Genomic DNA, 16760 nt, shown 5'->3' with positions numbered 1-16760 from the left:
GTTTATTCTGAGCCAATATAAGTGACCACGGCCCGGAGAAAACACAAACCCAAGAAGCCATGATTAAGTGGTCCTTATTTTGACAGAAATCTTAATGAAAAGATGATTGGCTATAGAAATTTAATTTTCATTTTGTTATTCACACAGTAAGTAGGAAATCATAAATAATGCATAATATTTCAATATTCTTGATTTTTCAGGTTTAATTTTGTAGTAAGACATATTCTCACAAATTTACATTTATCTCAGATATTATATATGCTAAAAACTAAAGGAATGTGCAGAAGGCAGAGTTTATAAAAAACAGAGACAGTAAAAAACAGAGACAAGGGAATATGTGGACAATTAAACTTTAAATATTTTTGAAAATTTTCCCTTTCTTAAAATACATCATCTAAGACAATTTACGAAGCTTGTCAAATACTGTTCTATAAATTCTTATATCATTTATAATAATAAGAAATTGATTAGAAGATGCAAAGTCGGAAGCAATTCTAAAACGTAATTGCAGAAATATATCTAATCTATCAAATACAATCAAACTATATTTATTGTTATTATTTTTTGAGATGGGGTTTCTCTCTTGTCACTAGGCTGGAGTACAATGGCGGGATCTCAGCTCACTGCAACCTCTCCACCTTCTGGGTTCAAGCAAATTTCCTGCCTCAGCCTCCCAAGTAGCTGGGATTACAGGTGCCCACCACCATGCCTGGCTAATTACAATCAAACTATATTTTTTAAAACACCACTGATAAATGCTGGTCATTCAAAATTAAATTTTTAATGAATAAGCATATCTAGTAAAATAATATATACCAATTAATTCACCTACCAGATTTGCAATGATGTAGTGGTACCCTTTAACATGTTTTCCAATGGTAATAACCTAACAAGCACAAATAAATAATTATTTAATTAATACAAATAATGCAAATACAAAATTAATGGTATTATGATCTGATTCAGGAAAAAAAGTGGAATTTTATCTGCTAGGTTTTTTGATGTGCCAAAATAAGTCATTTTTGATAAAATATAATTATCAAAATTCGATATTTCTCTCATAAAAAGTAATAATACATACTAATGCTTATTAAACGATTATCTTTCCAAAAGTCACTAACTAAACAAAAATTATTACTTCATTTTTGTCAATAATAAACAATAAAACCACCGGATGTTAAGAAGTATAAAACCAAAGTATGTTTAGTCCATGACAAGTCATAATTCTGTTTCTACAAAGGCTATGTTTTTGTGTTTATAATAAAACATTAAACAGCTCAAATTGTTTAACATCTGAGATTTTATATTCATATGTCTATATTCAAATAAATACACATAGAGTTTATAGTACTACATACATTTCAAAAGAATATTAGAAAGCATATAAAAGAATTCTTACATGGATATATAAAGTAACATTCCTATCCTAAGGACCATGAAATGTTTATAATTTAGTCCAAATGGACATTATTGCCAGCTCTAGAGAGCAAAGTATCAGAGAAGCTAAGTTTTTTCTACAAATCGAAATCTAAAATGAATGTCAAGATAAACACAGCATGGAACAAGTGGTCATCGTGGTAATGCTGACAACGGTTTTGGACATTATTGATCAATTTGACTTTTGACTGATATGTATAATTACAAAGAGAGTAGAAATAGGCAAACTGGCCATGCTTTAGTCCTGGTACATGGACATTCAAATGTAATGTCATGTATGTTTTTTAAGGAGATGATCCCATCAATGGAAAGCATGAAATGTTAAGGTTATAGGCAAAAATTCTAACCAAATCATTTCTCTGATTAAATGGTTTGGGTGAGTTTTGCTTTCCAATGATCTTGCAAGTGTCTGAGGTTCAGCTTTCCTATTCTATACACTCAAGTCACATTGGCCCTCTTAGGTTTTTTTGTTCACAGAGAAGCTTCTCATCACCTCAGGGCTTCACACATTCTGTTTCCTCTGCTTGTCTGCTTGGAAAGCTCCACCACTATATCCTTTGCCTAATTGACTCTTGAATAATTCTTATACTCCCCGGGAGAAAACTACCCTGACTTTCTCTAATCCGAGACAAAGTCAGGTGCTCCAGAGCAATGCTATTAGTTAAAGAGCAAGAACAAAATCCTAGGAACGATTCTACCATATGCCACTTTGACATTAAGCCATGGCCGTTTGAAAAGAAGTTAAAACTTATATTGTTTTCTGACTCAGTTTTACTTAACATGATTAAATTGCCTTTTCCAAGAAACTGAACCCTCTATGTTAAAGGGAGAATTCTGAAGAAAAGATGTCCTTCTGAATGAAAAACATATGAATTAGCATCAGCTGAATCAGATTGATTATGTCCCTCCTATTTCCTGCTGACATCTGTTAGCTGTGCTTACTGTACATTCTACTCTCTGAATCATCCATATCTTCCTGCTGAGAAATTTTTTAAAAAAACATAGTATAAAAGGTAATATCAGTAGTCCCTACTTGAGTTTACTTGAGAGAAAGGAAGGATATGAAAATTCACTAGCCCAGTGTCTATATGAAAATTTGCATTGGCCATACTAACCAGTGTGTTATAATAATAATTATTATTGCACTGACAATAGAAAAGTTACATTAATTTATAAGTGTTTTTGATTGCTGAATCTTTTTCCCACCTAATGATAACTAGAAATCTGTGCTGTCAAGTTTGTATCAAATGATAACAAAATACCCATACTCCACGCCTGTCATCCCAGCACTTTGGGAGGCCAAGGTAGGCGGATCACGAGGTCAGGAGTTCGACACCATCCTGGCCAACACGGTGAAACCCTGTTTCTACTAAAAACTACAAAAATTAGCTGGGTGTGGTGGTGTGTGCCTATAATCCCAGCTACTCAGGAGGCTGAGGCAGTAGAATCGCTTGAGCCAGGGAGTTGGAGGTTGCAGTGACCCGAGATCGCGCCACTGCAGTCCAGCCAGGTAACAGAGCGATACTCTGTCTCAAAATAAATAAATAAATAAATATAAATACAGATAGTCTAATAAAATTTCATTTATTGCCAACTTCAAGCTACTGTTGCAATAAAGAGTGCTATTTCATCTCTATTATCTTGAAGAAACACTGGTTGAGTGAATAACTAAACATTGTTTCTTTTTCTTTTTTTTTTTTTGGAACGTACTTTATCCTCCTCATTTTTGCTTGGTAAACTATTCCTTGAAGAATATCCCAATCTAAATTATTTCTTTCTGTAATGATCTCTCATAACATACCATTCTTTTCATTTATAGTGTATCCCATTAGTATAATTATATATTAATTTCTGTAAATACATTATTAATAGTTGCACTGATGGTGGCTGGCCTGTTGTTTAACATTGCTTCCTTGGATCTACTGCAGTGCCTGTCTGGCAAACATCAGACACTCAGGGAATATTTACTGAACAAATGAATGAATCCAAGCAAAGCCAAATGCCACGTCTTATGTGAACTCATCACAAATGATCCTTCCCATTTTAAGAAAGCTTCTTTCTCCTCCATGCTGCTAGACTACATTGCATTTTAATTTGTAATTCTGTAGTGCTGTCTGTGTACACTGTGTCCATTTTTATCTCTAAACAACGAGTTCATGGGATGCAGACATCACTCTTTCTTACCTTTCTTTGCATCCCTCATTTCAAGCACAGAGGATGGCCTCAATGTTTGCTAAGGCAATCCATTGCATGCACTCATTTAATACATTCAAGGGACTTACAATACATATGTGCAAAATACTCTGCATTTTGAACAGATGTCCATATGGACATTTATGTAACCATAATCATATTTACTTCAAAATATCACTTCTAATATATTCCTGTTTTCTTTTGTAGTTTCTCTCTTCTCGTTTTGGAAAAATATATTTTGATACAGTCACCAACATTTATTATGATGAGTCAGGAATCCTTAAATTTTCTAAATCAAAGGCTGATGAATATTATTAAAATTCAATTTTAATGAGAACCTCTCTGAAATTCAAATGAGTTTTTGCAGTTCACATTTGAACAAGAGGCCTTCAGGTTAAAAACAATCTTAACTTCATCTCTTGAGACTGGAATCAAGATTTTTTTACTGAAATTATTCACCTCTCTGGCATACAACATTTAGTTCTTTAACATAACAAGTTAGTTCTATTCAGTTATTCAGTATTCCATGAAAGATCCATTTTGTATGTCTTAGGGCCCGTATTATTATATATCAATTAGGATTTCATCAACATTTATGTTGCAGAATGTTTGTGTTGAACAAATTAATGAATCAAATTTTTTCCTCAAAGCTAGAAGAGCCAAGAAATGCATATACAAGTGCGTATTTTCCTTGCACTTCCACAGTATTCGAAGGCACTAGTAGCCACAGTGTATACTATTGCCCCTTGAATAACATGGGTTTGAACTGTGTAAATCCACTTATATATGGATTTTCTTCCACCTCTGAGACAGCAATACCAACCCTTCTTCCTCCTCCTCCTTTACAGTCTACTCAATGCGAAGATGATGATGATGAAGGCTTTTATGATGATACAGTTCCACTTAGTGAATAGTAAATATGTTTTATCTTCCTTATGATTTTCTAAATAACATTTTCTTTCCTCTAGCTTACTTTATTATAAGAATTCAGTATATAGGCCGGGCGCGGTGGCTCAAGCCTGTAATCCCAGCACTTTGGGAGGCCGAGATGGGCGGATCACGAGGTCAGGAGATTGAGACCATCCTGGCTAACACGGTGAAACCCCGTCTCTACTAAAAACACAAAAAATTAGCCGGGCGTGGTGGCGGGCGCCTGTAGTCCCAGCTACTCGGGAGGCTGAGACAGGAGAATGGCGTGAACCCGGGAGGCGGAGCTTGCAGTGAGCTGAGATCCGGCCACTGCACTCTAGCCCGGGCGACAGAGCGAGACTCCGTCTCAAAAATAAATAAATAAATAAATAAGAATTCAGTATATAATACATATAACATATGAAGTATGTGTTAATTGACTGTGTGTTATCTGTAAGGTTTCTGGTCAATGGTAGGATATTTTTAGGGTCAACTGTAAAATTTATATATGTGCACATATATATACACATATATGCATATGTACACACATATACGCTCATACTCACACACATATACATTTATCAGCTAGGAATAGATGCGGATATCAGTAAAGGAGACCTTAGTCAATCAATCATGATGCTGATGCTGTGTCACCATTATCCCTAGTGACTTACTCTATCTGTAAATCATGTTGGATTGTATCTGTATTATTAGGATAACACTGCATGGCTCCCTATCCTGAAAGATCTTAAACTGAAGCAAGGTAATATCTAAGCACAGAGAAAAATATCTTTATCACTTGTATGAGAGATTCTTTCAAACAGTTCAAGGGGATGTATCTAGTTTATTTCTCAATAGTAAACATAGACCAAATGTTGTCCTTCCTACTTATTTTAACAAACCAATGTTTTTTATAGTGGCACAAGTCCCTTAATAGATGAAAAAATATATATCTTGCAAAGATAACTACATATTCTTTCTGGAGGCATAGATGGTAACTCCAAAAAATTCATGAATTACTCACTTTTCCCTTAGAACTCAACTTGTCTTAACTTAATACAGGCATATTTCTTTAACTCTAAATAGTTCATCAGACTTAAACTTAAAATTTTCAAATCAAAATATCAAAGTTTAGGGTATCATTGATCATATAAAACATAAAAGTCAGGAATTATTTATTGAATTTATTTAATGATTAACATGATGTGTCAGCATTATTGATGACCATTTGCTATTGCTAACTGAAGCCAGAGATAATTTAATTGATGATCTTTGCTGCATCTGACATAAAACATAAAGCAAAAACTGCTGTTCAAGCACCTTACACAAATACACATTGCAAATGCTGACATTGCATGCATATTCTATATCTGGCATCATTAGAAAACAGAAAGTAGCAAACCTGGTCTACAATGTCGTTTACTTTATCCCTTTCACAGTCCAGAATGACACGCCGTTCCTTTTTTAACTCCAGATCTTGAAAAAGTGATCGGTACATCTCATCTTTCTTGTCATTGTTAATGTTTCCCACATTGATAGCAGTCACTTGCCATTTCTTTTCAGCAGCAGAATCCAGCACAGCTTGCAGTGTTGATAAGCCTAGGAAGGCAAAGAAAAATGATGACTGATAAAGATACGTGAATAACTCAGGATTGTGTTATGAAATTGCCAGCGAATATATTTTTAAGGCAGATAGATTTGTGCAACTAAAGGAACGTTGACTCCTTCAGAAAAAGCTATAGCTATGATTTTTAACAACTTCTACTTATGTCATTTCACATCAAAAACTCATTACCTAAATATTAGTGTTCTGACCAAAGGAGTCATTGTTTGAGTAGAAAATAATATCCTTTTCTTTCAACCCTCTCAGCTGTCTTCTTTAGAGTATTACTAAAGTGTAATGTTAATACTTTTGGTTTAAGTGAAATCAAATGACATCACAAACATTTCTTACTCTTATAGAATGGAAAAAATATTTTTTAGTTGTACATGATGGTCTGTCATTTGATATTAGTATCCTGAATAAGATGAGTACATTTTCAGTGAGAGGAATCTATGTAAGTCTATGTGAGGATAAGAGGCAATATTCTTTATGAGACTCCTATTGTTTTCTAGTCAGCAGTTTGGGTTCATTTTTTTTCCTTCCACAGTCTTCTAATGTTATTTTTTTGTTATTGGGAATGATCCCAGAGAAATTGAAGTGGTCACCTATTAACCAGATGGTGGTAGTTATTTCTCTAGCATAGATTTACTTCTCTTTCCAAATATGTCTATTTTCCTGTTAGTAACTTCGCTTATAGCATCATATCACTTGGAAAATTTTTATTGTCTTTGTAATTGTCCATATATTACCTCATACTTAGGACTAAGAGGTACAACAACTAGAGGATTTGTTTCTTGAAAAGTTATATCCTCAATTTAGCACTTGGAGACATGCTACATAAACTTGCCTTTCATATTACTTCTGCTATTCACAGCAAAACCAAATTCATCATTTATATTGATAACTAATTAAACAACCAAAATCGAGACTCCAGAATGAATCCAGAACTCAGCAAATCAACTTCCTTATTCTAGAAAAGCCTGCATCTTTCTCTAAAGAATATTAGTCCCTTTTGATTAATAAAATGTAGGATTCACCTAATGTGATCATATCTCTTCAAAACCTAAATTCAGATACCAAATTTTATTTAAATCTTTTTGTTATGAAAAAAAGTCAATTATCAATTGTGTTGAAAACTACTTCAAAAAAGAAAAACCACCATTAAAAATTTTGTGGATCCAATATTGGCCAAAAAGTGTACAAGATGAGTCTGAAACATCTTATGACACCAGAAGGGAAGGAACTCTCTAAAACCATCAGTATTACCTCAAAGCACGCAGCAGCTAATTTGAAGAGGAGCTCTTTAAATAAAAATGGGACTATTTGAATATTAATTAGAATGATAAATGCGAAGTACTTACATACATAAACTATTTTAAATCTATGAAATTATGTTTTAAAAATGTGCTTGACTTTGGTGGATGCTAGGGAACCAATTAATTAGTTTGAAGAGTGGTAAATAATGAAGTAAAACAAGCATTTTCCTGCGTTTCCTATATGAACCACTTTCAGGGTAATAATGAACTAATGGTCTTTATTTTTGGAAATACTCTAGCTAATAGATTATGGATGAATATATATCTGAAATTATCACCATCTTGTAACACCTACTGAATTAATAAATCAAGGCAACAGTCATCAACTACTGGTAACTACCCAAAAAGAGAGATAACAGAGATGTGTCTCCCAATGATAATATTCAACTACGCCTATTTTGGTGTTGAATAGGTACATACCTATTTGGTGTTGGCTACATTCATGCCAAAAATGTAAACTTGAATTTCATCACACTTCTGAATCTAACTACCAAGTTATAGGGCATATGTAGAAGACAACATTTTAAGCACCATGGTGTTGCAATCATCAAAATCTAGACTGTGGGAAACTGCATTACATTATAAGAGTCTTAAAAATTATATTAACTAATTATGATATATGGATCTCAGTTTTATTTTGCTTCAAACAAACAGTGGAAAAAGAATAATATTTATGAATTGTTAATTTTCTAGGTATAATAATGCTATTGTCATTATATTTAAAATACAAGAATCATTTTTTCCAAATAAACACTGAAATATTTACAGATGAGATGACAGGATGTCTGGTATTTGTTTCTAAATAATTGCAGGGAACAAAGAGATATAGATCAAGCAAAATTACTCATATAATAGTCTTTAATAAAGTCAGATTAAGAGTGTTTGGGAATCTTTATAGCATTTTCTCTAATTTGTTGTTTTAAATATTTTATAATAAACATTAAAAATAATTAAATTTTACTTCAGAATGGAAGACTGAACCACATGCTGAAAAAAGTTAACTCTTTTTCTGGCAAAATGAAATTAGTTTCCTCTGTCCAGTCTTCTGGTAAAATATATAAATAAACACATTTCTTAAGGGATAATGTAAAAAGACCGTATGTCATTTTTTAAAACTTTCAGTGACAGATCTTTAAAACACCTCACAGATCGCCTATGATTTCCATACACTATAGGTCAATTAAATCCTTCCCTTTTCATCAGTAGAGGCAGAACATGCACAGCTGGCATTATGATCAATTCAACAGCTATCAGTGTACTTGAAAACAGCCATTAAGTCTACCCAGTTTTCTCTGTAAGTAAGAGGAAAAAAAAATCTAAATTCTAAGCCACTTTCTATTTGCTGGGTTCTACTTTCCTACATCCCAGTCATGGTTCAGCTCCTCTTTGTCATCTTCTTAAAGACATTATATCCATGGATGGGGCTCTCTGTGCTATCCATATATTACTATATAGCAATTACCAATAGCATCCCTTCTTCTCTGCAATAGTTTATTTCATTTTGTTTTATTTAATTATAAAGCATACTACATGACACAATTTCAAGTTGTGATGCTCTTAATATTATGCCTCAACATTTAACATATATTACAAGAAAGCTTAAATATAAATGACACTTTGTAAATGGATTTCACCAAGTGGTAATCCTAAATCTAAAATTTCCAGCAGTTCACCTTGCAAAAGAGTATAGAGATGATGTATAAAATCAAAAAGAATATTTAAAGAAATTTCTAACTTGCGCCAGGTGCGGTGGCTCACACCTGTAATCCCAGCACTTTCGGAGGGCAAGGTGGGCAGATCACTTGAGATCAGGAGTTCGAGATCTGCCTGGCCAACATGGCAAAACCACATTTCTACTAAAAAAACAAAACTTAGCCAGGCCTGGTGGCCAGCGCCTGTAATCCCAGCTACTTGGGAGGCTGAGGCAGGGGACTTCCTTGAAGCTAGGAGGTGGTCATTGCAGTGAGCCGAGGTCACGCCGCTGTACTCCAGCCTACGTGACAGAGCGGGACCCCATTTAAAAAAAAAGAAGAGAAATTTCTCTACTTTCAAACTCATTTGTTCTATGCGTCAAAAGTAATTTACACTTGCTGTGGATTCAGGATTCACTCTTATTAAAACTCTCAAGATTAATGTTTTGTAACCTGTGGAACCTAACAAAACTTACATGTTTATTAAGAAACTAAACTGCTCAAGTAGTGCTATATCAGACTTAATAAATTGAGTTTCATAAGAAGACACTGAATAATATTAAATTACCTCCTAACAACAGGCAGAAGTAATTCACAAATGATTGCATTATCTGACGTGTAATTTGAAGAGACCACCGTTCAATGCTTAATAACCCATTTCCCTAGGTTTTTTTTTTCAGTAATAGTAACTGACTCTCAGATTCTCTCAACTTGATCTCCCCATTTCTCACAACTAAAAGTTTTGTATCATCTGATTGCTTTATAATTAATACACCATTTTTAAATTTGAAAATCACTGAAAATGTATATGAAGGTGAAATTAAACTCTTCAAACCTAACACAGATTTGTGCTCTTGACCTCTTTGTACCATATTCAATTAGAGGATAAAGTATGACTTGAGATCTGCCTCTATTCCTTCCACACAAACTAGCACAGAAGTATCTATAAATATATTGATCCTGTAATTCAGAATACAAAGTTGTATGGACAATGGGAGTTCTGCATAAACACTGGTTTACTTAAAGCTATTGGGATGCAATAGTAATCCAACTCTAATATCCCTAGTACTATATTAGGATATTTGAATTTCTATAGCAGAGACTCACTTACTTTTATTGAATTACTTAAAACAAAACTGCTGAGATACATAGTTGTTCATCTAAAAACAGAAGAAATCTGGAAGGTTAACTATTCCTCCTAGTAAATATATCTAAAATATAGTATGTTCTTTTAAACCCTCAAGAATATTGCTGGAGTCTAAAAGTAAGTTCTAAACTCTACTGAATTATTAGATATTTTGCTAAAATAAAAAATGGCTAGATTAAATAATGTTAAATTGCATTACTTCTTTATGTGGCTATTGTTACTGACTGGCTGTAATTGTATAACCTATTCATAAAATGACAATCTTCCTAAAATTCTCCCAAAGTATTACTACTAGTCAGTTAGTGATAGTCTCATCTTGACCCAGTATTAATAACACTCTGAGTTATAGACAAGCCATCAGTCACCTGTCTGTACGCAAACCCTTTAAAAGGTCACTTGGTACACAGGGGAAGTCTATCAGTTTGCACGTTAAAGGGTTAAATTAAAAACGATTACTGCCAGAAGATACATTTTATTCAAACCATGTCCCACTGCTTAAAAATATTTTCTTTGTTCCGTTTAAAATTAACTGTACTTACTCATTCTTTCAAGCATAGAAATTAATATTTATGATCACTAAATCATGGCAGCATGCCTAGGCCAAATTAGATTAACATATATTTCCCTCATCAGCTCTCTCAGGAATATGAGGGAAAATATTATAATTTGAAAGCATTTTTGTTCTATGCGTGATGTTTTCTTGGAACTACAGGCAAAGTGCCTTCCCTTCAGGGGACGAATAATATTGCTCAGAATTGAAACCAAGACATACAGATATAAAGTGCTAATTCTGTTTTTACCTACTCTCTATATAAAGACACAGGCACACGTATGTTTATTGCGGCACTATTCACAATAGCAAAGACTTGGAATCAACCCAAATGTCCATCAGTGACAGACTGGATTAAGAAAATGTGGCACATATATACCATGGAATACTATGCAGCCATCAAAAAGGATGAGTTTGTGTCCTTTGTAGGGACATGGATGCAGCTGGAAACCATCATTCTTAGCAAACTATCACAAGAACAGAAAACCAAACACCGCATGTTCTCACTCATAGGTGGGAACTGAACAATGAGATCACTTGGACTCGGGAAGGGGAACATCACACACCGGGGCCTATCATGGGGAAGGGGGAAGGGGGAGGGGGGAGGGGTTGCATTGGGAGTTATACCTGATGTAAATGACGAGTTGATGGGTGCAGCACAGCAACATGGCACAAGTATACATATGTAACAAACCTGCACGTTATGCACATGTACCCTAGAACTTAATAATAATAAAAAATAAATAAATAAATAAATAAATAAATAAATGTATTATCTTACCTTGTTGACAAAAACTACATTTAGATTAAGTCCTGATTCAAACTTACAACATATATATCCAAAAATAAAACTACTACATAATCTTGAATGCATTAACATAGATAACCCCATTGCTCTATTGTTAAAAATGTGTTGAAATTCTCCTTATGTTCTCTTTATGGAGTGATGATATGCAGCTTTCAGAGTCATCAAGGGTCATCCAGGAGCGCCAGGCTGTTGCCACATGGCCTTGGTAAGGAGAAGACACCAACAACCTAAAAGATCACCTGGCACCAGATTCAGAGTTTCAGCTCTCCTCTCACCAGTAAACTTACATTAGTCAAAGAGGGTTCCATAAAAAGATGTTTCTATACAAAGATGTTTCTATCAGTGTATCCATGTCTCTAATCATTTACAAGTGAGATATAGTCTCTTGGCCTATTGCTCAGCATTGGAGCAGATAGCCAGGAAGCAGGAATGGCTTTCAGTAGTTAAAGGTAGTGAAATTAAGCAGCATATAACAATGTTAAGTCTTTTTCATCTAGTTCATTACTAGGGTAGAATGTTGGGAGATCATTTTCACATTTGGACTCTATGCTATTCCAAAGAACAGTAATTTATGCATTTAGACATTATAATTTAACAATATATATTCCTGACCTAGACTCTACAAAAAGTAAAGATGATTAGAGCCTAAAAATAATCATATAATCAAGGAGGTGAAGAGAGAGCCACATCGAGAACAGACCAAATTGTTTGAAACTGAGGCATGTAGAGATGTAAGTAGAGATATGAAACCATGGGATCTATTTTCCAAACTGTGGTTAATGTGGATAAAGGGAGCGCAGGTGCATTCTTCAAATCATGTGACACTAAAGCAAGGAGGTGCCTACTTTGAAGCAGAAGCAAAATGATTTCAGGACCAAATGGCAGAAAAACAGTTCACACACTAAATGTGTGAATAAGCTTGTTGAAATGTAGCATGATGGCAAAGCCATAAAATTAAGTCTTTAATAAGAAAAAAAATATAGCAAAAATTCCATTTCCATGCGCCAAGTAAAACATTATACAAAGGTCAAGTCTTTTGCCAGTATTATGAGAGTCTTACATATTTATTTCTAAAAATAACTTCAGATAAAAGGCCCCTGTAATACTTTTCACATTAAAACATCAACAATTACTTGATAACACCTTGAAAATGTATCCATAAGGTCACTTTGGCTTTAATATGTAATTACTTAATATTATCACTCTAATGTTATCTCAACAGATGCACTTGAACTCAAATCAACTTGTATAATTTAATAATTATAGATTATCTCATCACTTCAATTTCATTTAATATTTCTAAGTAGTAATAAAAGCATTTTAAAATGTTCCAGATTGTTTTCACAAGTACATAAGTCCATCCATCTTCACCTGCTAATTCCAGATCCTGTCTTTCTGAAAATCTCTCCTCAAACTCTAGAGTTTCTCTTTTTTTAACTTATATCAGCTGTTGTCTATTTGAATTTTTCTCAAAAGTTCAGTTACAACTAGAGGGAGCAGTGATAAGGGTAAGGATGAAGGTGAAATGTATTCTTAAACTAAAAATGCCATCCTCAATCAACCTTGTCAAAGTGTAAAGAGAATTAGTCATTCAATTCTTCAATTTTGCAAGCAAAATTTAGCTTCTAAAATCATCTTGAACTTAAAATACTGTACACAGATGTTTAACTCATTTACTTATTAACACCATTTACTGAACATCAACTCTTTCTAGCATTGTCTGAAGCACTGGGTACAGAGTCATGAGTTGAACATCCAGTACACTGAGCACTGCCTGGGCACTCTCTTCCTGGAGCTTATTGCCACACTTTACATGAAAAACATGATGCTTATCCTATAGTACCTGGAACATAGCAGGGGCTCATAGGTAGTTCTTAAGTGACAGAATGAACATCACCATTCATTATAAATTGTCCTAAGTACTATAAAGGAAAAGAAGAGATTGCTTTCAGAGATAAAAGTGTGAAAGGTGTCTCTGAGGAAATGATATATGAACCCAGTTCTCAAGGAGGAGTAAGAATTAGTGATATGGGCAGAGATTTGAAGTGAAAGAGTTTGTTGCATCTGGGAAAGTGAAAGAAGGTCAAATAGATTTAGCTTTAATGAGTGAGCAAGACAGCAGAATGCAGTGGAGAGTTGAGTGGGAATTGGATATTATAAGACCTTAAAGCCAACTAAAATTTTTCAGTGTTATCCTCATAATGAGAAGCCATTGAAGTATTTTAAACAAGAGAGTAATGCAGCCCAAAAACAATTTTTTTAACAATAATTCCTGCTACTTTGTGGAATATGGATTAAAAAAGACAAGCGTGGAATTGGAGAGATGAGATACTGAACACATTATGGTGGCTTGGCCTGGGGTACTGGCAACGAAAAGGATGAGTGTCTACAGATAAAATATAATTAGGCAGTGGAAATCACATCAATAGGATGCAAGGATGAAAGAGGTATTAAGAATACACCCAGATTTCAGGCTAGCTTGGACAACACAAAATACTAAAGAAGTTAGCAGAGGGCAAGAAGAAAAACTAAAAATAATTTAATACGCTCAGTTTTATAAGCCCTTTTATCATGTTAATAAGTGTGCTTCAGAAACATCCAGCACATTGAAATCTATATTCACTGTAAATAGTTCTCTGTTTTAGTTTTTAATTCCCTATGGAAATAGCCAAGCACTCCCTTCTCAAAGCAGGGGGACATAGTTGTTGACACAGCAAATTTTTTTTCAGCTTGTTTAGTGCTGACTGACTTTTCCACTGAGTGTTCTCATTCCCAGGACTAGGAGGACAGGGCAGAGAATCAGACACCTAGCTCCTGCACTCCCGACTCGAGACTGCTGCAGTAAATGACTACAAACTGATCAATGGAGAATTGACTGATGACTGGCTCTCTTCTTGTCTGCCCTTGTGGCTTAACAAGGTGCCCTATCTTGGTCGAAATAGGCTTCTGAACCTATAAATATTCCAGGAAGCAAGTTGCTGAGGGAAGCACAGTATGGTACTTAGGGACAATAGTGGTCCTTCACCCTTTTCACTTTGATTTAGGGATACTCTCTCTAAAAACATATCCATATGAACACACACCCCCACAAGATGTTTCATACAATTTAGGGAGTACTCAAACCCACTGACACCCAATTATGGACCCAGGAGTACTCAAACCCACTGACACCCAGTTATGGACCCAGGAATGGTTAAGAACACCTGGGATTCTATGACATAAATCAAGCAAGTCTGCTAATACTAAACTTCACAACAAGGGATATGAGAAACATAAACGTTGTACTTCCCTCCATTACATTTTAACATAATGAATCAAGACTGGCATGCTACTCAAAATCATCCCATCATAAACAATTATGTGGAATGGTGTCAAAAGCATAGGTTTGGTATCAGAGACCTGCGTGTAAGCTATACCACACGTGGGTTGATCCTGAGAAAAACCTTTAACTTCTGTGAGATTCGGGGATCTTGTTTTAAGGCAAGGGCAATAATAATGCCACCTGCCTGATAAAACTTTGGCATATAACAATATTTAACAACTATATGTTACTATAAAAGTTCTTATTTGTATGTTTCACTTAAATTTTACTCAAGTCACTTCATTCACCTTGGACTACTAGTATAGCTATCATAAGTTTTTAGCTGCTGATGCCAAAAATTGCTCTTTATGTTACAACGGAATATTCGGGCATTGGGTTGATACAGTCTATCTCTTTACATTGTACACAGACAGCTTTTGTTGTTGTTGTTTTACTCTAAATATGTTTCCCACGTTTACAAATGCATTAGTCATTATCACAGCAAAATTAAATCAAGGGATCCTTGGGCTTTATCACACCTTTGTAGCTTTATAATAGCCATAGAAGTGTCAAGTGTAGGCATTGAATTCACCCCATTACAAAGAGATGAGATATTGTCACTTACCTCTGTCACTATCATAGAGGTATGCAAACTTGTCCCATTGATAGTATTCAATCAAGCTAAGGAGTGCTCCTTTGAGGTCAGGTCTCATCTGAATGACAAACGGATGCGTGCCATCTGTTGGGAAGCTGGGAGTGATGAAGGAGACGTGGAGTGTTCCGCAAAATGATGTGATGGTATTTACAGACTTCTTGTCATAAAATCCAAAAATAGCATAGACTCCTCTCGAAAACTGGGAGCAGACTAGAAGAATAGGAAAAATAGACAGGAAAAATCATTGAAATTGGCATACAATCATATTAATTTGCTTAAAACTTAACGTCCTTTTACATAAAATACAAAATTAACATATTGAAAGAAATATAGATTTAATTATCCATTGAAACTTACTAATACTTATTTACTTAGCATTTTATTTGTGGAATCTAAAAGATTCTAAAGCATAAAAAGTAGTTCTGGTTACAAGAAAATGCATACATCATTGTTTAACAAGCTATGTAAGCATTAACATATTTTAGGAACAAATATGAAAAATGTATGAGTTAAAAAAACAAAACATTAGCTATGAGAACAAACTGTAGTCACCTAAGATTTATACACGTTAATGATAGCTCATTCCCTACATAATCCAATTCCTTTAAAAATCTTTACTGTATTTATGATACTTTTATATCTAAAAGTTAATGTGTTTCCATAGAGTCCTAATGCTGACCAAAGCCTCTTTAAGTCAAGATAGTACCTGACTCCCCTGACACATACAGACACATGTCCCCACAAAGGCACTTCGGTCATATTGTGTCATTCAGTCAAGAAGCAATTAAATAAAGTCTAAAACTCTTAATTTTAATCTTCCCCAAGGACCTAACTTACCCTGTATGTTACACTACATATTAATTCTTAAACAAATAATAATATTGTATTTGGACATCCTCATCACTCCCACAATCTCCTGTCCTCTCCAATATTTCTGTTTCCAATGAATGGCATATGATACTATCCGCTATGGACTGATTCCTTCCCCCAAAAGTCAGTCCATAACTAAGTTATGTGCTTATTATAATACCTCGATATACTCAAATAAGGGTCACTTATTTTTCTCCCTGTTCCAAACATCTTAGTTCACTAACAGTATGTACTTAACTTTGTGCTTGCCCTGCGCCTGGCATGTTCTAGGGTACGCTAA

At 34.4% G+C, this 16760-nt stretch overlaps 1 protein-coding gene across 4 annotated transcripts in view; it reads right to left on the bottom strand.

Moving 5' to 3' along the window:
* Positions 1-16760, bottom strand: part of GRIA2 (glutamate ionotropic receptor AMPA type subunit 2) — a 149839-nt gene that overhangs the window by 50601 nt on the left and 82478 nt on the right. For all 4 annotated transcript variants that reach the window (NM_001185014.3, NM_001185013.3, XM_078001437.1 and 1 more), the window contains 3 exon segments: positions 833-886; positions 5942-6138; positions 15581-15820. In NM_001185014.3, the coding sequence (NP_001171943.2) occupies positions 833-886; positions 5942-6138; positions 15581-15820 (491 nt within the window).

This window comes from Macaca mulatta, chromosome 5 (assembly GCF_049350105.2).
Source record: "Macaca mulatta isolate MMU2019108-1 chromosome 5, T2T-MMU8v2.0, whole genome shotgun sequence".
Taxonomy (NCBI): domain Eukaryota; kingdom Metazoa; phylum Chordata; class Mammalia; order Primates; family Cercopithecidae; genus Macaca; species Macaca mulatta.
The sequence above is the reverse complement of the archived record's forward strand: the minus strand, read 5'-3'. Positions and strand labels throughout refer to the sequence as shown.